General features: G+C 41.1%; 1 protein-coding gene across 6 annotated transcripts in view; it reads right to left on the reverse strand.

The window, feature by feature from the left end:
- Nucleotides 1-23,371, reverse strand: part of CELSR1 (cadherin EGF LAG seven-pass G-type receptor 1) — a 163,465-nt gene that overhangs the window by 80,920 nt on the left and 59,174 nt on the right. For all 6 annotated transcript variants that reach the window (XM_085041436.1, XM_085041420.1, XM_085041426.1 and 3 more), the window contains exon 2: nt 14,761-15,399. In XM_085041436.1, the coding sequence (XP_084897562.1) occupies nt 14,761-15,399 (639 nt within the window). The remainder of the gene's footprint in view (nt 1-14,760; nt 15,400-23,371) is intronic.

Consider the following 23,371-nt stretch of genomic DNA (forward strand, 5'->3'; position numbering starts at 1 on the left):
GTCCAAATAAATACAGAATTCCTCTTCATATCAGTTTACTGCAGTGTGTTTCCCCAATATACCAGTTTAGGGATTAGTCCTGAAATTTTTTTACTGATTGTTTTCAACTGAAACACTACATTAAATACATATTTACATGAAGCTGCAGATATGCACTGATGCTCTTTTTTCTTTTTCTTCTGTTTCCCTGGACAAGTTAATTTTTCACTCACTGTCTGTAATTGTTTGACTTGAACTGATTATTTTTTCTTTTCCTCATCCTATCACTTGCTCTAGACTTGTATTAATCTTCTCTATCATTGTAGTTGCTTTACCAGAATAAAAAAGCATTTTGAGAAGCTGATTTAAGCAGCCCACCCAAAATTATATACTTTAAAGTGGAAAGGAGAATCCACAAGGAATAAGGCAAAAGGAGAAACAACAAGAAATAGAACAACTAGATTCTTCAAACAATTCCCATTGACCCTTTGCCCTAATAAAGAACCAACTAGCATTAAAAATGTATTTGCTATCTTGCACATTATGGGAAATCAATCCTCCTTTTCCTCTAGCAACTAAACCGCTACTAACCTTACACGACAATTGGCACCAAAGCAATCCGTGCACTAAGTAATAAGAAGGCTGTTAAAAACAAATTAGCTGCAGAATCAGCTTGGAAATCTCTACTGGGACAAGAGATAAAGAGGTTGGGATCCAGTGCTTTAGGGGTGGTTTCACCATAGTTCAGACTGAGTGGGAGTTGCCACAGTCCCCTCCTTTCCCCAAGCATGCTGCAGTTTCCTCCCCCTCCCTTGTGCTGGCATTCATGCAATCCTGCAGTTGACTGATTTGTAGAGCCAAGATGGCAAAACAACATTCATTTCTTTATGGAAGGGTTAGTGATCTTCTGATTAAGTCCCTGCTAGGACTGAGGGGATGAATAGCACAGCAAGCACATGGGAAGGAATAAGAATGAAGGAATGGTCTTAGAAAGGTTTAACTGTTATGGAAATACAGCTTTAAGCCATTTTAGATGGCTCATGTGTGAGTCCAATGGCTCAATGCTTGCCTTACGTGAAATGGATCAACACCTCTAGCAGACACTGACCTCTGTCCACTGATTCTGCATGGATATACTGCAGGAAAAATTGCCTAAAATATAGGTGCAAGTCAAATAATAAAAATTAGTATTGGATTTTGCCTATAAAGGGAAATTCATTACTTCAGTTGCTCTGTGGTGCATGAGCCTACCCTACTTGGATGTCAGCTTTACCTCCCAGCAAATTGGCAGCAAATGGCAATTACCAATGAAATGTGACACAAACAAACAAACAAACATCTACTGAGTTTATTACAGAAGTTAGAGAGAGCTACCCAGAAAAATTAGCCAACTCATTCTGAATGATGGAGAAGCTGGATCAAATAGAAGCCATTGGTGTACTAGTGACCATGATTAATTAGGGCACAACTAAATTCATGCATCATTTTACATAAGTGACTCAGCAGTGTTATCTGAAAAACAGATGTAAAATCTGGGTCTCTTAGCAATCATGTGCCAAACCCCTACTGCCACTTCAGAGAGGCCATGCAGACTCAATACTATTGACACTTATGGTCATGACTTTGCGAGGTTTCTAAACAATGCTCTAAACCTTTAAACTTGAAAATACATGTTCATCTTTCCTTTTACCCATTTGTTTATGTTTTTAGAATTGGGACTGATCTAGGTTCATTAAAATCATCCCAAATCCTCTTGTAGGGAGAAACACCACCTTAAGGTCCATTTTGGAGTCTCCCTCCTTTCTTTTGCTTTCTGCTCCCTTTGCTGCTTTCTGCCTTAGAAAGGCATATTATGAGAAACAGGTTAAAGTAAAATAATACATACATACCTACATAAACATATTCCACACACACACACACTCACAGTGCTGACTTGCAGGACAGCTGTCCTGCAGAATTTCAGTTGCTAACCATTCCAGACTTAATCATATGTATTTGCAAGAGAGTAACCTGACTTTATAGCACTAAGCAAAGTAACAGCAAAAACATTCCTCTCACACTCTGTATTTAGCTTGTCAAGCAGCTCTCTGAGGTGATAGGGAGGAATGATTCTATAATAAGATACTCTGGAAATCACTCTTTTATCTCTGGATCTGCTTTAGTTTTTCTGTGGGCATAAGTGCTAAACTCTGAGCTGGTGGCAAGAAAGTGAGCAGAATTACCACTGCTCTTTTGGATACATATATGTATCTCTTACACCTCTCCTTTATGATCACCCTTCTCCCTTCCCTGTGCTTCTTCCATAAAGTTCCCCCTAGACATCCCTGATAACCCACAATTCAGATTTCCAAAAATCACAAGACTTAGCTAAATAAGGGTCATAAGATCTTTAGTCGTGAGATGCTTCAAAATAATGAACATAGGAGGCCTTTTATTTTCTTTTATTTGCCTCTGAAGCTGTGGTTGTCATCTGCTGGCCCCAAGGTATGTGAGAGCTCTTGGTGGTCAAATTCCAGCCCAAAACTTACAACCAAAAGTGCTTGTTCTGAGGGAGCTCCCATTCCCACTCACACCTCAACAGGATGATGCTCCTTGAGCCTTCCCAGTTCCTCTTCCCACCAGGATCCTCAGGGAAACCATCTGCACCCTGGCTGCTCTGAGGCCCTGCAAGCTTCTGGGAGGAGGAGGAGGACCACCCTGACAGTGTCCCATGGGCCACACACAAGAGGCAAGGGAGAGGCCAGGACCCCATCCTACCTGCTCATCCTTCCCCACTGGAAACCAAGCTAAACAGTACAGAAGCAAGAGCAGCAAAAGCAGCTCTCCATCTCCCAGTCTGCTTCAGGCTGTGCCTGCTAATGCAATGCACATGCAGGTTAGTCACTGAAACAGTGCCTGGCCCTTTGACAGCCCCAAAACAAGCCCAGGATCCTAGAGCAGCATCAGCCTGAGCTAAGATGGTCCATTTTCCCTCGACTCCTCCCCTTCCCTGGTCACAAAACAAAGCAAAACAAAAGACACCCTGCAGAGAAGGATGGATGGATTGATGATTTGGGTTGTTTTGTGTTTTTGCATTTAAATGAGAAGGAATAATCGGGGGAGGTGGGAGGGAGAAGAAACAATACTGAGGAGGATTAGTGATATTTGGGGCACATCTGTTGGAGAAATGAATTAGTCTGTGGATTCCAGAAATTATGAGCATGTTCTCAAGATTATATATGCTCGGTGTGCATGGTCACTGGACCTCATCCTCCCATACAATTTCCACCAGTGCTGGCAAGAACAGAGCATGGACAAAAGTCACAACTGAATATCTGTGCTCTCTTCCTTGTGTATTTATTGAGGATTAAAAATTCTCAGGCATTAAGTTTCCACTCCATCTACACCAGACAACTCACCTTTCACCTTCCAGCTATGAGGCCAGAATGGTGTGAGCACCAGAAGTGCAACCAAGATCTATCAGAAATATTGTGATTTTTTTCCTGATAGTATCCTGGTGAGCAAGGAGCCAGATGCCACAGTAGAATATTCTCTATTTAAGAAAACACTCAATTCTGAAGCCCACCTGATGTTTTGGGAAAGAAAAGAGGTAACTCAAGATTTCACAGCCCATGGATTGGTGCCAATACCTCTCAAAAAAGCTCTCTGTCTTGCAGAGGTGGGGCACATGCTCAATGGCAAACTCATGAAGAGACATTTCTGTGTGAACCCTGGGCACTGGTCTCCTGCAATGGGCCAGTGGGCAGGGGTGCACACAACATGCCTGGTTTCTCCCTGCTGTCTGCTCCCACAGCACCAGACATGATCACCCTGGGCTTCTGAGGAAATGCTGAGGAAAAGCACTTTTTTGGAATGCTTTAGATGTGGTGGATGAGAAAAATTGATAGAATCACAGGATCATTTTAGTTGGAAAAAGACCTTTAGCACCCAAGCCTTTAGCCTGCCACACCTACTTAAGAATAAATTTTGCCCTATGGGGTCCAGTGGGTAAATTCTTAATGTCTTAATCTTTAGTCTTAGCTGACTTGACAACTGTCTCTAATGTCTCTAAATTATTGAACCATTTATTGTCATGTACAGGCCCCTTGCAAGGTGTCATCTCCTTCTGCATTTGATCTGTAAGGTAAAGCTTTAGAGACCTTTTTAGGTTCTGTCTCTCACACAGAACTAATCACAGTACAAATCTACACAAGGGAAAAAAGAAATGCACAAAAATTTCCAGTTATATTGAGCTCTGTGGCAGGTTTACATGTCAGACAATTCATCATAATGCAAATTGCAGTGACTTGGTGTAAGATATGGTGATGAAGCAGTGCCTTTAAATAAAAGCCTAAGCTTTATCTCTGGATGTATTTATCAGGGGGATAACATCATTATAGATGTCAAAGATAAAACTCAAACTAGATTATGCCATTGTGTCTGTAATTTGCATTATGTCTTACTTGGAATAAATATCTTCCTAAAAATCCCACCTTAAAACTGGTGAAGAAGCTGGAGGTGTAAGAACAAAGCACCCCTTTGCATAACACACTCACATTAATTTACAGAGAAATATCCCTCCCTCCATTTATTTTTAAGAGGCACAATCACCCTCTACCTTTACTATATATACATTCAATATTATGTTTTGTTTTCTCATCTCTCCGTGCCTCTTGATTCCTCTCCAGCAGTGTTACTCAAGGAGGAGCACAAGGAGGGAACCGAGGGCTGGAGCAGTCCCCATGGCTGGCAGGACAGACTCCCTTTGGGACAACCTTTGCAGGCTGATCCATATTTGCATCTCTGCACACCTGCAGGCACTTCAGCATGGGAACCACTTGCCAGGCCTAGTTCTCACCTCATTCCATGGGCAGCAGTGAGATAGAAGAAGGAGACTCAGAATCATTGTGCTTCTGCTCCGATGACAAAAAACATTATTTCAACCCACAGAGTTGCAATTTTTCCTGGGCACCAAATGCCACCACCGGGACCATTAACTCCACAAGGCTGCTATTCCACAGGCTGTTTTGGCTTCACACTGGGCTTTTCAAAATACATTAAACTATTTATGTGAATGAGGAAAGCAAGGTGTGGTGGCTGTGGCAGGGGTGTGTGTGCAATAACATCTTTTATCAACAGGAACTCAGGAGCTGGAAAACCACACATGCTTTTAGGCACCATCAGGCTTCCCGCTCCCTTTCAGCCTCGTTTCTCTAAGCTGTTTTCCACAGAGGAGATCACCAAGGGGTTGCATCTCCCAGTTCCTAAATTGGTAGGCAAGAGGAAACCTCTAGCACTTATTCTTGATCAAGTTAGCATCTCAAAGCAGTTCAAAAAGGGAACACATCGGCAAATATCTGCCCTCAGAAAGAAGAAGAAAGATAAAGGCTGAAGAATGTGCAGAAAAGATCAGTTTCTCCCTTTCAATGGCCAACATTGCTGTTTTCTTTAGGAGAGTTCAGCCCTTATTTCACTGAGATCCCACTTAATCTTCTCCATGTAACTGTTACAGATGTGATGATTCAGCTCACTAGAGACAAACACAGAAGAAGCCATCTCCCCTTGTCCCCAGTAACCCGCTGGGACTGACTGCACAAACAGCTAACTGTGCACATCTCCACTAAAGGAAGGCTGGTGAAAGCCTGCATCTTGTGCTTTCCATAAATTAGAAGTTTTCACAGGAGAATCTCACTCTCCCACCTTCTGTGTAATCCAATGGCATGGTAAATATCATGGAAATTTAGAACCAGGCAGACCTCAAATCAAATCATGCCCCTTAGCACCCTAGGTGGTCCCAGAAGCTCTGGTGGAAAGAAGCATAATGGCCAATTAGCAAGAATAACTGAAGAGAAGCCATAAAATATTAATAATGCAACAGAAACCCATGCTTAAAGTCAATCTACTATTGTAATTACATGTTGGGAAGCTAGGAGTTCAGAGCTCTATATTTTCATTTTATATGAGAAGTATTAGTTTAAAAGAAAGGTACACTTAAAAGCACTGTGTAACTGTCTTTACTGTGAATTGTAGTGCAGAGATTTAAGGACTGGAAAAAATAATATGATGCTTACCAAATTTCCATTTTTATACATTGAAAGAAAATTCTGAAAAAAAAAGGCAAAAATGTCCCTTTGCTTGTCAAATTAAAAGGATTAGGGTTTAAAAGATAATCCTATAATATTCTGTTTTGGTAGCCTCAAAAATATCTGGTACACAGCTCAGGAACACAAGCTGAAAACAAAAAATCAACTTAATCAGGGAAACTGACTTTTTCTTAATGAGTCCTGAAAAAAGGATTATAATGTCACACACATCTTGCACAGAAAAGCCCAAAATCCATGTATTTTTAAATGTACAGAACAGATGGAAATTGAAAAGTTACTTTCTTAAAAAATATTTTTAAATGGACTCATAAAAAATTAATCCAGACAGCTTCCACAGCTTGTACTCAACTCTGCTTACAGCAGTCCAATACATTAAAATTCAGCCTTTTTGTTAAATACCATTCAATTTTATAGTAACTTTAAATGATTACCATCTTGTTAGAGTTAATACACTTTATTGTGTCAATTAGAATGTGTTTAATTTTTCATATAAGGCACTCCTCTTCATATCTTCATCTTTCTTACAATATGCACATCAGTTGTGCTGACCCTTTGAAGCTGGCCTATCTAATTAAAACACTCTTTTTAATTATACTATATGAAAATGCTGTATAAAAGGTCTCATATGCTTCTCTATGGAGAATTTGAGAGACAGCCTGAAGTAAAGTATCTTCTTCTTGATTTTTAGAAAGTGAGAATTCAGACTGCTGGGGAAGCTGCGTTTCGGGGGCAGCGTACAGTGTGGGTCGCAGAACAAAACCTGCCCCAGGAGGAGCAGGGCTGGGATGCAGGCACTGAACCATGATGCTCTAAACAAAAGAGCATTTGCAACAACAATGAAGTTGTGGTTCCCACCACGCTCTGCACAACTGTAATTATCTTGATGTTCAAGGCCAAGTGCCTCAGTCTGGTGCTCAACTGTCGAAACTTTCAATCATCACAACACAAAGAACAGAGACACAAGAAACTACTTTATGCTTTTTCTTCTTCCTAACAGGATATCATCCTGATACCCTCGTCTCTGTACCAGCCATTCTTCCTGCCAATTTCTCATTGTTTACCCACTGATGAAAATAAAAATATCCAACTTGGTAATTGTAAATATATATACAGAAGCCCAAAATATTTTTTGTAATTCAGTCTTACTACTTCCCAGTTTTTTATTTGCAGAAAGGAGAAAAGGAGCTCCATTACCTTGATCCTTGGAAGTTAAATTTCCTTTTAGTTTTGGAAGATCTAAAATATTTCACTTCAGATGTCCTGGAATTTCTTTTTTTTTTTTTTGTCTGTCTTCTCCTCTGATCTGCTGTGAACACTGTGAGGGGCTTTCCAGAACATAAGATATAATGGAAAAAATACGATCTCATTATGATTTTATCTTCTACACAAATAACTTAGAGGCAAGTTGTTGGGTTTTTCTCCTCCTTTTTCCTTATCTGATTTGTTTTCAGTGAGAAAAAAACACCACTTAAAGGGTAGTCTAACATATGGGTTGTTTTGACATTTAACAAGTGCATGTTTGGGTAATGAGAATGCACTGGTGCAGCTTAAAATTTTATCCAGCTAACCTTTTTGAAATTAAACAATGAGAAAAAAACCCAAATCTTACATTACACAAGGCTCAACTTGGCTTATTTAATAAAAACACAATTGTAAACTACAGTCACAGAGAAATTTGCTGTTGTTTAATAAACTGCTATTTAAAATATTTTAATTAAAACTAACTTCTGTATGTGTAGTTTCTGTCAGACCGGTGATCTGCAATGCATTTAAGTGTTCACAATTATGACACTGTGTGGGAATTTAGCTACAGCAGTGAGGAAGGATTTTACATGTACCTATAAAATGATAATATCAAATACCTCCACTTTGATTAATTACGCTTCACTTCCCACGTGTTTTTTAGTTTTACCAATGAGGATAAGAAAATGCATTATAACAAAGGTTTTCAAAAAGCCTGGGAGAATTGCAACTCCCACTTGGGTGTGGTAACAGAAATACCATCAATATAAAACCAGGAGAACAATTCAAGATACAAGAAATTGCTTAAAATTGACAGAGCAATGTCATGCAAAACGAAATACATGTAGAACAGGTTACAGACAATAAAAGAGATTTCACATGCGCTAGAACAAAGGGAATCCTAAATTTAGACTGCTCCGTTGTTAACTAGGATGCCAACAGGAAACCTGAGGTGCTCACTGGGTATCTCCCTCCCACTGGACACCACTGATAAGCTCATTCTCGTAGCACATTTCCTTGCCAAGGGGTGAGAAGAGAGCTCAGGTGCCAGAGGCAGGCAGGTGCCCACGCCAGGTGAGCAGTTTGCCCTGTTCATGCAAAGGCAGCTGCCTGACAGCAAACATAAGCTTAGTTGGGCATGCTGTGAGGGTCAAATGGGTAATTCTCATAACAGGTATTTAATGAGATTCAACTTGAAAAAAAGAGACTGAAACCAATGTTAGCCACGGTATGGGGGTTGGACTAGCTGATCTGCAGAGGTCCTTTCCAAGCTCAAGCACCCTGAGATTATACCTGCCCATCAGGGCTCGATACTAAACACCTGCATTGTAGAACAGCTGGGGCAGCACTTGTTCCACAGCCACAACCCTGTACCCCCACAGTCTGTGCCTGCAGGCCTCTCCTGTCTGCAAGCCTTGACTCTGTACTGTACAGCCCACAACCCAAAACCTGCCTTCTCTCCATACTCCAGCGTGACCTCACAGACACCAAGGGCACTAAGAGCAAGTCAGTATAAAAATCTAACTCTGAGAATGGAACTATCCTGGAACAGGTTATGGCCCAAGTTATCTGGTTACTGAATTTTAATTACATGCTATTTTAACTTCTGTTTTTTTAGTTATCAAAATCTGGGGAAAAAGTGTAAAATCATCAGTGAGAGACACTTCAGCTGACAAATGAGAGGAGTGGCTAAATGAAGGGAAGAAGAAGCCAGCCCCACAGCTCTCTTACGGAGAGGCAAAAGAAGATAAGCCATAATCAGTAAGGAGGATTTCCTAAACCCTGAACTGTTTGGAAGAGCTGAATTCATAAGTATATTGGAGAATAATTACTAAGGTAGCTTCTGAAGCCAGAGCTAAGTGATTACATTGGTGTGTGATCTGCTGCTTGCTTCTACAAAGCACCCACCATGCCTCCACTGCAGGAGCACCCGGGAAGGAGTCCTGTCAAGTAATACTAAGGCTAATTAAAAAGAACAAACACAACGTTCAGTCTGTAGCTGGGTTTCCACATGACTTTGATCAGTGCAAATGTTGCTATGGGTATGGAAGATAAAACACAAGGCTCCAGAAGAGGCATCCAAAGCCCCAGCACTTGCAGCAGTCCAGCTGAATCAAAGACCATCCTGCCTGCAGCATCTTGGGGTGAGGGGCAAGGAGGGCTTGGACATGACTGGGAAAACTGTGGAACTTTAAACAGGAGCTAGTTTATGCACATCAGGATGAGGGTAATGCGATAAAACTCTTTGCCTGGGTTTAAGAAAAAGCATAGCAGATTGCTGTGAAGGCTGCAGGCCATGTACACCATTTGAGATCTAAACTGTCAACAAATAGACCACAGTAATCCAATTAGGAAAGGCTTTTTGCATCCTGACAAGTGAGCGTAGGTTGAAGATTAGCTGAAGGACATATCCTCCAGATAAAAACCCACCTAGAGAAATGGTAGGCCTCTTCAGTGAGTCCTGTGAATCTGATTTAAACTCCAGATTTGCAACATTCATCTGTGAGTTGGTGACAGACGTGGACAGGAATATAATCAACAGAAACATGACAGTAATAGATCTCAACTTTTGCTGTATCCAAAAGCAGCAGAAAAACTTCATAAAAACCTGCTAAGAGTTCAAATTCTGGAGATACTGCGAATCACCCGGAACTCTAACAACTGTGATTATATTTAAACTCTTAAAATTTACTAGATGTTTTTCAGAGTATTAGACCTTGACTAGGTTTTCATCTCTTTAGTGTATAAAAGCACCTGGAATCCAGTAGCACAACTCTGAAGACCTAGACTAAAGGATACTTTTAAGGCAGCAATGGTACGACACATTTCAGTACCTTCATCGTGTTCCCTTAATCTGTGAATGAAATATCAGAGATAACCCATGAAGTTGTCATATGCCATGGACAATGTTCCTACATGGCAATGTTAGTGAATGACGGAATTTCTTATTTGGTGTTCAATATTAAAGAAAAAAGTTTATCACAGCTACTTGAAAGTGCTGTCAAAGCTCCACAAGCCTGTAAGAATCACTTTTTTTCAGCCTTGCTGTCACAAAACCATGGCCTTTCATAAGCTAAACAAGGAGTTAAAGATGCAGTGAGGAACCTGAAGGAATCAAATTTAGATTTGCTGTACAGGATCTGGCTGTTACACACCTCTGATCCCACCGAGCTGCAGAAGTGCAAGCGAGAGTGGAATTTCAGACCTTCTTGCACAAGATAAAACACTCATTACGACTCCTGTGACTGCCAGATTTCTCTACCTGAAAGCTGAAATTCCCTGAAACAAATCTCTGTGGCCTGAAAAATGAGAATCTGGTATCAGAGTGAGCTGGGGAATTACTATCTGGAGAATGGATATAAGTCAAGATAAAGCAGAAGATATCTTCACATTTACTTTTATGTTCCATGTTTGCAAGGGCCAAACACTGAGAATTTACTAAGCAATATGATTAGGGACTTCTGGCAGGATGCCGAGAAAACAGCTATAATTACCTTCTCATGACACAAAGTCAGAATTCATAGCAAGCACATTAGATGTCATGATTCCTCATGTCAATATGGTATAAGAAATACAAACTAAGAGAGAAAAAAATGTGGCAAGCAGAAGGTCTCTAATTGCCGTATTTGATTACTAGAAGATTTACAGCCACGTAAGATTCCTCCCCTCTCTGAAGTGAAATCCAAGGAGAGATGCAAAGGATATGGGGAATGCTCTGATGATCTTTTTCCCCTACAAATTGATCTTGCTAGGGGTTGCATAGCAAAGGAGGCAGAGAGAATGTGATAATGCTAAGGAGAACTGTGGGAACATTAAACCTCTTCCTTATTTCAGGGGTTGGTGGGGTTTTTTTTCCATTAGAGTGCTTTTGTTCTGTGTCAATAATATTTTGCTTTTTGGGAACATGACCATGGAGAAGAAGGACTGTAAGCATAGCCCTGGAGGAGGCACCCACTCATGGAAGGGCAGGAGTAGTGGGAATTCACAGCCAAAAAGGTGGTGACCCATGGTGTGCTCTGTAGGAGGCACTAGGATGAGGCTGGAAGTACAGTTCATTCAGGAACTGCTGTGGCATCCAAAACTGGTGTGGATGACATGATGCATTTGCACTTGAGGGGGTTGCCCCTGGGAAGTATAAAAAATTCCACCTTCTAAGCCTTCACCTACAGCTCATCTCAGCTGCTTCTGCTGCGCTCCAAGATACATGAAATGAAGCTGGAAAAATTACACAGGCTTTATATAGTGTTCATTAAATGTGTTTGCTTAGCTAAAATTGCATCCTTTAACCCTTTAGCCATGCACACAGCTCTCTGCCATCAATAGCCCAACCATTGGTGTGTACATAGTTCACTTCTCTACATTAATTTATATGTAAACAAAAGAAGTTAAAGAGGTCATAAGTCTGAAAAGATATGATTAAAAATATATGTACTTCCTCACTCACCTCCTTACATCACAGGAAGTGAAGTTAATTCCGAATCACCCCAGCCTAGCCAGTAATCAGGTTTCAGAAATACCTTGTAGAAGCTCAGTTTACCTTTGTGCCCGTAACAGAAAACTCCTGAAGACAGAGAAACTTTCATCATGCATAAATGACTAACAATTTCATCAAAATAAATGGAGGGCTTCAAAGCAGGGTGGAAAAATGGAGGGAAATTCCATCCTATTAAGATAGGACGTAATTATCTTGTACAGGAAATAAGCACTGTATTTTTAGCAGGTGACCAGTCAGATAGAATCAGTATAGGGTTATGATTGTGTAATGATTTCTCATCAAATTGCAGCCTATCTCCCCAGAGAGATGACAGATCTTAGTATTTTCTTATAATTATTTTTCTGTGTAGGCTCTTAATTGGGAAATGGAAACATGAGAGCTCCCAAAGCAGGCTGCATTTCATAGACTATTACCATTCATATTTCATCTTTTGCAAGTAATTCAAACATTCATACTCATACTGGTATGTTACTATACTGAGTTAGTACCATTATAAAATTTCAGTAATACCAGAGTCTTCCAACCTTCAGACTTAGGAATTCTCTGCTCATTCTGATTTATGACCACTGCATTCCAAGAGCCAATATACAGTGCTCCTTTTGAAACCAACCTATGCTATTTACATATCAAATAGATAAAAAATCTGGATTGCTGTAAACAGTAAATTTACATCCAAGCTGAAAACACAGTATTATGATTAACAGATATAAACTGAACTTGCAAATGGATATGAACATATTTAAAGAAAGTATTAAAATCATAGGTAAAATAACAATATTTAAAGGCGATTGGGACAAAATTAAATAATGCATCCTGATAAAATATTTCTGGCAATAGATTACTGGTAGACAACATTTTAAACCTTGCTCTGTAAAGGGGATGAAAATCAACCAACGACCACTGTATGTAGGTAGATGTTTGGGTTTGATGACCAAAACATTGTCATGCAACATGGAACCTAAAGGCATCAGTGCAACATAAACCAACCACAGAGCAGATTCTAAATTTCAGCTGCATTCACTCAGTAATAAAACAGAAATATTCAGTAATATTTTTATCTATTTATGGGATAAGATATTCTAGGGCCCTTTTTATCATGATTGGAAGTGTTTTTCCCTAGCCAATCTGAATGTGATCAAACTGTTCTTTCAAAGAAGAAAGTGTTTCGCTCAAGTGTAGTTAACTCTGAAACCTAAAGACAGCAAAGTTATAAGCAGTGCTCACTCCTTAACTTCTGACCACTTTACCTGGCAGGTAATACCCTGGCTGCAGGACAGTTAATTTTTAACTCAACAACTATGTACTGAAAATAGAGTTAAAGATCCAATCTTTCTTTGTATATGAATATGCTGCTTCTCTTCTAAATATGTACTGTGCTTGTTCTGACTACAGCATTAAGTATTAAACATGTTCATCAATTATTAATATAAGCTTATTATCTTTCATTTTAAAAGTATATTTAGCCATTTCTTCTGAAGATTTCTAGCAATTGATTCTAAAAATGTGATGGAATGCATGTCATTCCAAAACTAAGACAAGGATGTATTAACTTCAGTTTTATGCATATCTTTGGTTAATGAAACTTGCTACTTCTAAGCATTCCTATATGCAGTATAATAGTATGCAAACATTTTAAATGAAATCTACTGATCATAAAATCTATTTTGTGATGCCCAATTCTGTATGTATCGTGTAATAATGGATAATGGATTTTATAATGTATTTCACTGTGGAAGTCATTCATAAGAAAATTACAGGAAAATTACTCCTCAACAAACACCAAATATCCCAAACATTTCGGAGTTCTATTCAGGGCTTTTCCCCTAAGCCACAAAATTTGCCCCCATCTTCTTAGAAAGGTCCTGCTGCCCTAAGCCCTGCATAAATTCAGGGAGCATCCCCTGTCCCCCATGCTGGGAAAAGCCCAGCTCCCTTGTTGCCATGTCCCTGCTCACTAACTCCCAGCTCCTTCCCCAGTCACATTTTTTATGACAGCCCTGAGGCAAATCCAGAGAGAGTGAAGGAACACCCTTCCACCTGGGGGGCTGGTCCACATAATCTAGCTTTTTTTTCCCCATCAGAATTTAAATAATTTATGTTTTCAATTTTTTATAACTTCAGCAGTGAGAGGCAGTGTTGGGAACCAACCCCCTCTACTTCAGCCCTTGTTTGCAGGGGTCACAGCAGACATTGCTGAGCTGTCAGTGTAAATTACAGCTGGCAGCACGTCAGTGCAGAAGGCTTAAATGCATGTGCAATTTCAAATACATAAATAATCTCTCTGACTTTACTGAAACACCAGAAAACCTTCACCTAATATTCTTTCGTAACTTCTCAGGAGTATTTGAGAAGCAGCACTTTGATCTTTATTAGCTGTCAAGTCCATGATGAGGCTAAGTATGTTCCTCAGCGGGTTGTGGAGACAGGCCTGGAAGCAGCTACATCCTTCTGGAGTTTTATCTGGACATTTAAAAACCAGAGATGACTTGCAGCATTTCCCTTAAGTGTGTATTATTGCAGCCTTTTGGGAAGAAGAACAATCCTAATGCTTTGTTGATGACCAAGGGCTGAGGAGCTCCTACCAAGGCACTGCACCCATACTATGCCCTGGTTTACATGCAAACCCACGAACCAGGAGATGTGTCCCACCTTTTTCCTTCCAGACAGAAGAAACATGTTTGCATAAAGCATTTTGTGCAGAAATTCAGGCAGTGCAGATCTCTTCAGCAGCTGACAGTCCCCCTGCATGACCCGGAGCAAGGGAGGGTTCCTGTCACCATACACGCAGGGATATGGGACTCACCCTAAGTGACACTCACAAGCCTGCTCCTGACTAGAAGGCAGCGCCAGGAGTTTCTCTCCCTTTGACTAAAAATGCCAGCAATTTCAGCGTGACACAGAGCTGGCCTGGCTGATGGTCTAACATCTAAATCATGGGTCAAAGATAAGATAAACACATACCGGTGTAGTCCTCGTGGCACTCGCAAGTGTAGCCTCCCTCTCGGCTCCGGCACAGCCCGTTGCTCCCGCAAGGGTTGGAGTAGCACAGATCAATTTCTGTCTCACAGTAGTCCCCCGTGAAGCCAGGGGGGCAGCGGCAGCGCAGCCCGTTGATGGGGTGGATGGGGCGGAACAGGACGGTGTTGGAGCTGATGAACGGCGCTGAGCTGTCAAACTTCAGCACAGAGACACACTTCATGTAATTCTCACAGGGCTCCCGCAAGCAGATGTTGTCGTCGAAGGGCAGCACCCTCTGCGTCGAAATCATGGTCAGCAGTGTCCTGTTGAGGTAGATCTGCTCCTGCAGGTCCTCAGAGGGGAAGAACTTGTTTCGAATGCCACCAGGGAGCAAGGCTGAGAAGGTCACATTCAGGATATTGGAGCTGACATCTGTGTCGTTTTGGATGTTGAAAACAAAGATGCCGTCCTTGGCCGTGGAGAGCACAGTCGCCACCCCCTCCACAAACAGGGACAGGAGGGGAGACAGGAACCTCTCCTGGGACATGTTCTCCAGGCGCACGGTGATGCTGTTGGTGAGCATGTCGTCCGTGATGATGGTGACACGCAGGGTGCAGACCGCAGTGACACTGTGAACGCCATCTGAAGGGAAGAGAGAAAGGGAACAGCCTTGTCAGAGAGCAGGCGTCAACCTACACACAAGGAGGCTCCCACAGTCTCTGAAAATAAAACAGACCTGCAAGGCAGTTCTGGGCACCAGGATGGGAGAGGAAAATGTATGCAGCTTCTGCAGGGATTATCAATGCCTTTACTCAGGAAAACAAAATAAAATTTCTTAAGGACTGTAACACAAAGGACCTGAGACATCTCAAAGAGGCCAGAACACCTGGAGAAGATTCCAGGCAAATAACTAGCAAGGGTTAGTGTGGAAACAGTCTGAGGACCCTATGATGGCCAAGGGGAAGCCAAGAGGAAGGGGTTGCTCATCATAGACTGCTTGTCTACAACTGGTGCTGGGAAGCTGTTTATCACAGCACAATACCAAAATTATCTTCTTCAGGTGTGGTCTCAGGCTTAAGGAGCTAGAACTCTGCACAGACAGAGAATTGTGACCAGAGTTTCAGATATAAGCCATCTAAGGAAACAAGTCTTCACATTTGAATGCTGGAACTTCTTCATTCCTTACATGTAACTTCTTCAAAATATTTTATTAATATTAGAAGAAAATTAAATTAAATATGCCTGCAGTGAAAAGCAGACATTTAAAAACTGTTCAATTTAGCCTTCCTTCAAGGCATTTCTGACACTGCTGTGGCTGTTCGGCAATGAAATCTGTAATTATAAAAATATAGCACTAATACCTGACACTGGACTGAGAGATGCCACTGTAAAATTTCAGTACACCCTGAGGCTTACAGTAGTGCTGCAAATGTACAAGCTCTAGATTATTCTGTCATTATGGAAAATAATTATGACAGTGAGTGCTACATTTAATCCAACTTCAATGCAAGTGTGGAATGGGAAGTTGAATCATCACTGAAATCAAATCACTTTCTTTAAATCTGTCTCCTTGATAACATTAGGGACTCATTAAAATACAGATCACATTACAGAAAATATGGTTAGTATTAGAGCAGCATCTAGAAATCCCAGAAGAGATCAAGCGTGGCTTCTGGTAGGAAATGTTGCTTCTGAAAGATGTCACAGTGCAAACAAACAACTATAAATGGGCATGGGTTCATCTCATGAGAGAGATTAACTGGTTTGAGCAGCCAACATCAGGCCCAGAGTGGGGTTAAGTACTGAGCTCAGTTCCCCTAGGTCCCAGCTCAGTGCCACAGTCTTGGTCTGACGTATCTCAGAAATAATCCTTACAAAACTAACTTGCTACTAGCCTGATTTCAATTAAATTACAAGGTAAGAGCAGAAATGGATTTTGAATCACATCAATGTAAAACTGCATCAGGAACTGCATTTGAATCAATCTTAACTCAGGGTGAGATCAAAATTCTAACAGCATAGACTGGTAAATGTCATTTTGCTAAGGTTTGTTATCTCAATGTGTAACTTTATGACCCATTATGGTCATGCAGAAATAGAACAGAAAAACCAGAATGATTTCTTTCCTACTCGCTGTCACCACTTCATCTCAAGTGTGGTTTTGTTTCAAAAAGAAATATATTGTTGGAAAATTTTTCCTCCAGTATTACAGCAGCAATATAGTAAATTACAGCAACATAATTAACAAAATGGCTTTTGACTCTCTCCTCCAATCAGGTTGTCTGTAAAAGCTCAGCTGTTGACTCTTTTCCCCCACCGAAGCAGCTTTTATGCAAACAGAAAAATCCTTTCTCCTGTGTGCTACTTTAACTGCTGCCTGGCTAAAACCAGTCAGGAGAGGTCATTGTCTGGGGTGATCTGTTTGACTTCTCCCAGGTAACGAGTGACAAGAGAAAATGGCCTCAGGTTGCTCCAGAGGAGCCTTAGATTTAGTATGAGGAAAAATTTCTTCACCAAAAGGATGGTCAGGCATTGGAACAGGCCGCCCAGGAAGTGGTGGAGTCACCACTCCTGGAGGTATTTAAAAGATGTGTAGATGTGGCCCTTAGAGACATGGTTAAATGGTGGCCTTGGCACTGCTGGGTTAATGGTTGGACTTGATGATCTTAAAGGTCTTTTCCAAACTAAACAATTTTATGATTCTATGTGCTCATCACAGAAGTTCACATACTAGCTTTCATTTTCTCCCAGGTTTGCAAAAATCTTTATCTTCTCTTCCTCAGGCTCATTCTAGAAACGTGAAGTCTCAGCTTCCATCAAGACCCAAAGCAACCTTTACAAGTGATTGGCAGCCAAAATCCTTGTTGCAAACTCCTCCTATGTGGTCTGTGGATTTCTGGCCAACAGCAATATAGGATACCAGTATTTTCATAAATGACATCCTCAGACTAATTAACCCATGTCTATCAATTGCATAGCTCATTGCCCTGAAAGGCCAGAACAAACTATTCACTTTTTTTTTTCCTAAACCAATTGACATTTGGCTGTTTGTCCCATAGGGTGCCTGAACTATTTTGCTATTTGTTGCACAATATGCTACAGAAGTTCTCTCATACCAGCCAGAATGCTGGACAATGGGTCCCTTTTAAAAGAAAACACTATGATCTATAGCCCATGGTATGTATAGTAAGAAGACAAAATACGATCCACTGTCTGACAATGCAGTAGAGTCTACAAACTGTCATAATCAATATCAACTGTCACAATACTCAAGAGCTTCCCAGCATTCACAACAGCTATTCTGACACAGTTAATAAATCACTGGAAAAAGCCTGGTGTCAGATACCACACAGCCTCCTTGTTCCATGGGCAACACAAAAGAAAACTGGGCACAGACATATAGCTGCAAAATGAAGTTGTGTTTTAAAAGCCAACTCATCTTTGTGCAACCCTGTTGCAGAGCATTAAAATAAAAAGAGACTAAAAAAGGAGCAGAGCATGTGTACCACAGGCAACAAAAGAATGGCACAGCTATAGAGCTGGCTGGACAAGCACCTCTTTCATATCACCAGTGAGGCTGAGAGCAGAATCACAGGATCTGATCATCTATTCATTCAGAAACTCAAGGAAAGTTGAAACAATCTGTGGTTTTATGAGACCAAATTAGTGTCTATTCTACTTTCAACAGACAACATTCACTTTGAGGGCTGGAACAAGTGCAATAAAGAAAGTGGAATTTCTTGTCTTTTTTGGGAAATGAATTAAGCCCTAAATAGCCAGTAATGTATGTGTTTTGAGATTTACAAGTGAAATACTCTATGGCTGTTTAAAATGTTTAATGCCAGAAATGCCAGGAAGTACTATTTTATGGAGTGGCAATACTTCATGGCCAGTGTTTGATATGCCCACCAAAAGCAGCTACCAATCTGCTAGAAAGACTCAAAAAATCTTAGTTTTCGAAGTTCTTACAATACAGCTATAAGAAGCCTATATCATGTTGTGGCAGGTGCAAGATGATTTCAGTCAGGGGTGTGAAACAACCTTCAAGTTGCTACACCAGAAAACTCTGGCTACACTTTTCCTCTTTGGAGCAGACCTTGGCACAGATGAATGCACACACATCCACCAGGCTGAGCTGTCACCAGCTCTCACAGCCATCATGTGCTGGGTGCAGGAGTCTTCCTGAAGGAGCTCTAAACACTCAGATCATGCTGGCAGATGGGATGTGCAGCCATCCTGCTAAGAGTGATTTGAGCAGACAGCCTGGATCTTAGCAGCCCAAGCCACACGGGTAGCCTGAGGAAAGGGAAATGCAGGACAGAACAAGGGGGGAAAAAAAGGATTCAACCAATCCTTTTGTTGTCTTGGCTCCTAAGTCCCTGTACCAATGGCTTTTGTCACTTTGTCCTCAAGTTTCTCTTCAATAAAAGAGGGATAATAGCACTTAACATGTACACTGTGAAGCAGTGGGTACAGATGATGAAATGCTGAGACACTGGGGTAACAAAAGAAACACAAATGCCCTTAAGAAATCATAAAAATTCTTTTAAAAGTTGTTGCAGCCAAGTTCATAAAAAACAAGGTGGAAAGATTAAAATAAGACTCTTAAGGTCTCACAGGCCAGTGAATGAACAAAGAGAATTCTGAACAGCCTGGTGGCTACACTAGAAATGTGTTTATTACAAATGTGGTCCCTGCACACAGAATTTCCATCCTGGCAATATTATTCTATGTATAATTTCCAGAAAAGGACTTTGGAAAAGGTGGAAATCAAAGCAGACTGTTCTCTTTTGGGTCATTGTCATTGCTGAAGAGGATACTTAAAACTAGCATTACTTATCTTCATCATTCATCAAATTAATGGAAAGATCTAATAGCAAACACATACATTGATACATTACAACGAAAAGAGAAGACAAGAAAGGTTGGTGAAAGCTTGACACTCTCTAAAATACATTAATAACTAGAAAATTGACTAAATAGGCATTGTTTCGTTATTACCTTTACTTTACAACAAACCTTATCAAATCTGATACTTTAATCTCAGCTTTCTATCTTCTGGCAGTCCATAAACCAAAGAATTTTATTATCTAGAAATGTAAACACAGCAAAGTTTAACTGAAATGCGTATTTGGCAATGGCAGCACCTGGCCAGAAAGGTTCTTTTGTTTGTTTTTTAAGTTTGCAGAAATAAAATAATTAACACTTTTTTTGCTTATTACATACAAAGGTCTTAGTTCCAGTTTTGAAAGCTGCATATTTTATACAAATGCTTTAGCACCAGAGCTATCTTTCACAGATACACCAACCCAAACCCATTCTAATTTTGCTTTATAACACATCTGGAAATAACAGATGTCAGAGTTTACGACAGCCATACAAAATGCTTGACAAGCAATCCATGGGTTGAACTAACCTCTTGCTCTTCCCAGCCCATAAGCAGAAGCCATGGCCATGGGTAGCAGCCATTGCTTGGTAACAGGCCTTGGAATAATCAAAGCTCCATCCCCATTGCTTCCAGCCAAGTCTTTACATATGGGAGTTAATACACACCTAGTCCAGCACTAAGCCTGGAATTATTGAGGAGGATGCCATGCTTTTAGCGTCCTCTCCACTGCTTGGGCAGCAGTAGCACATTAGTAGCACCAGGTCACAGAAATGACTACTTCAGGCAGTGCTTGGCTATCTGAGCAGGGCTGGCACCCAAACCACACTTCCCGCTGAGCAAACAGCAGTAAAAAATCAGCAGATATCAATAAAAGTGAGACAGAGTCACAGTCCTGCACTAAGCTTTAGTTTGCCTCAGAGATCTGCAGGCATTGCAGGGCTGAGTTCTTTCCTTGCATTGTGCTTCTACCACCATGGAAGCAGATTTAAAATGCACAAAGCATCAATGTGTTAATATCATCCCTTCCAAACCATTACTGAAGCACTACAAAGCTTCACTTCCAAGAGAAGAAATAACGAGTCTATGAACACCCATAAGAAAAACTCCTTAAAGTATCTTCGATGTTACGGAAAAGTTCAGGATCTTATAATGCAAAGAAAATATCCCAAAAGAAAATAAACTTTTCTTTTCTGCACAGAAAATGGCAGGTGGAAACCTAAGTAAGATTTGTTGCTGAAACAGCAGGAAAACATTACCAGAAAGGGAAAGGAAAATGAGTATAACTGTGAATTTACAGATATCCCATCTCAGGATTTTTCCAGTTAGCAAGCAACCTCACTGAGGAAGTGTTTCAGGATAGAAAGTGTTTATGTGACCCCAGTTTTAGTGTCCCCTCAGGGCACCTTGGAAAACAAAGCAGGGGCTGGTTTTGGTCTTAGTTTTCTGAAAGATGAGAGCAAATGGCCAGTGGCAAATGTCCTCTCTGCATCCCCAGAGAGTCTCTGCTTTGTGGCAGGAACAGATCAAAGTGTTAAGGTGTCTTTTGCTAGAGAAAAGTGATCTTAAATGGTGCAAAAACAGAAAAGCAACATCCATAAGAAACACATCACTTTCCTTTTGAAAACATAAACATATTGTGTATAACATCCTATCATTTCTTAGACAAGCACTAATGAATTCTGTCAAAGCTCCCTTTCCTTGGAATCGGAAACAGTGCTGATGAGCAATTCTGTCTTTATGTCAGGTTGGATGCAATGACATGGAGATGACTGTCCTTGGCTACATGAAGCTTATGTTATTGATTTTGTCCCTTTGTCTCAGGCTGCCAGTCAGCTCCCCACGTTTTAGGAGCGCTGACTGCCAACACAAGTTGTGGGCTTTGGAAACAATACATAAAAATAACTATCTATTATTCACACAATGCCAAAGGTTCACATTGGAACCACTGCTCTGTAGAATGTCAAAGTCCAGGTCTGCTCCAAAGCCCATTACACCAACAGGAAGATTCCCACTGACTTCAGCGGGCTTCAGGCTCTGCCAAAATTGGGACTAGAGCCTAATTCCCTGAGTCATTGCCAGCACACTCACACAGAGCTTTACTCCCGACCCTGCAACCCCAAACAAGAGCAGTCTGCCCAGGAAATGGCTCAGGGTTGAAAAATCAGGATGGCAGAGCAGAAAGCAAAACATGAGAGCAAGCATGTGGACACTAGAAACATGCCTCATGGACTGCACCTCCTGATTTGTAAAGGTGGCAAGGGTTTTCCTAAAATCAGATGTCTGAATCTGTAGCTCAACATCTCTCAACTTCCAGGAAGGATGAGCTGCTGCAGCCACGCTTTGGCAGATGCTCAGTTTTGAAAACACTGATCTGCTTTTTTTGATCTGCTGGCCAATATTGCCCAGCATCCTTTGGAGGAAAGAGGGTTTGGAACAGCCACAGGAAGAGAGAAGACAAAGATGTGTTACCTGGTATTGTGGGGGTATTTTAGATTACAGAGTGAGGTAAAACAGGAGGCAGTTGAGGCACATGGTGTATGCAAGTACCTTGGCATACCCAGTCCTGACTCAGCTGCAAGGAAGGGGAAAATCCTGGGTAAGAGATGTCTTTTGGGGAAAAGAAGGTATCTGGGCTTAACCAGAGCAAGGCTGGCAGATGGATGGAAGACAAACAATATTCCACACTGGCAGAGTGGGTGCCAATGAGTGACTGTGCCAGTGACCAGCTCTCCTTAAACCAGTATTAACCACACAGCTTCCAGCACCCTCCTGCTGCCACAGCAGCAACTCAGAGCACCCCAGGGCACTCTTAACTTCAAGTCAAACCTTAATGTACTTCTTTTTGCAAGGAAGATGAATATCTGGGACACCTGGGGAAAATGGGCAGTGGGACTTGGGGCTCTCACCCCACAGTTCCCTTGGCAGTAGCCATAGCAGTACCAGCTAAATCAAACAGCTAAAAATACCCAAACTGTGGGAGGGTAAATTGTGCATAAAGCAACTGTGAATTCCCGGTGTGCATAAGAGAAAAAAACAAACCAATTTTGGCACCATTATCTTTAATATAGCCTGTGCTGTTCAAGATTATTTACTTTGTACACAATACTGAAAAGAAAAAGGGCATATTTTTCAGTCTGCAGCTTGAACAGGGGATTAAGAACAAATTGATGCCAACTGGATTGCTCAACATTGTATAAGATTGCTTTTCTGAAACCAGCACCTGCAAGCTGAGAATTTTGAAATGCTAATTGAGTTGATAACACTAGTCTGGGGGAACATTTCCGGAGGGTAGGAGGTAAAGCAAGCTGGATCTGCTGGCAGAAATAAGCACTCTTGAATTCTAAATGCAGCAAGGCTGAAGATACACCTAATTTCTTTGAACACCCTCCCACAGTATCACTTCTTGCTCTTCAGGTACCTGGTGCTCATGGGCTACAGCTGCTGTAGGGGATGAGATGCAGGGGATGCTGACAGGGATGCAGGTGCAACAAGTTGAACAAGGAAACAAGCCCCTGTCCTGAGCAGAAAGCACAAGTAGAAAAGATGCAGGATCCTTAGAGGGAAGAAGGGTATGTGGGAAGATAGCATGAGCATGCTAACAACCAGCTCCTTACAGATTATTTAACTGATGAAGAGATTTTCCTTTTAGCTAAAATGCAAAGCAATTTTTCTTCTGGGCTCTGCACACCTCCCTGTACCTCAGCTGGTTTTCCTTGTTAGCAAGGA

This window comes from Lichenostomus cassidix, chromosome 1Aa (genome assembly GCF_008360975.1).
Source record: "Lichenostomus cassidix isolate B80296 chromosome 1Aa, HeHo_3.0, whole genome shotgun sequence".
Classification (NCBI taxonomy): Eukaryota; Metazoa; Chordata; class Aves; order Passeriformes; family Meliphagidae; genus Lichenostomus; species Lichenostomus cassidix.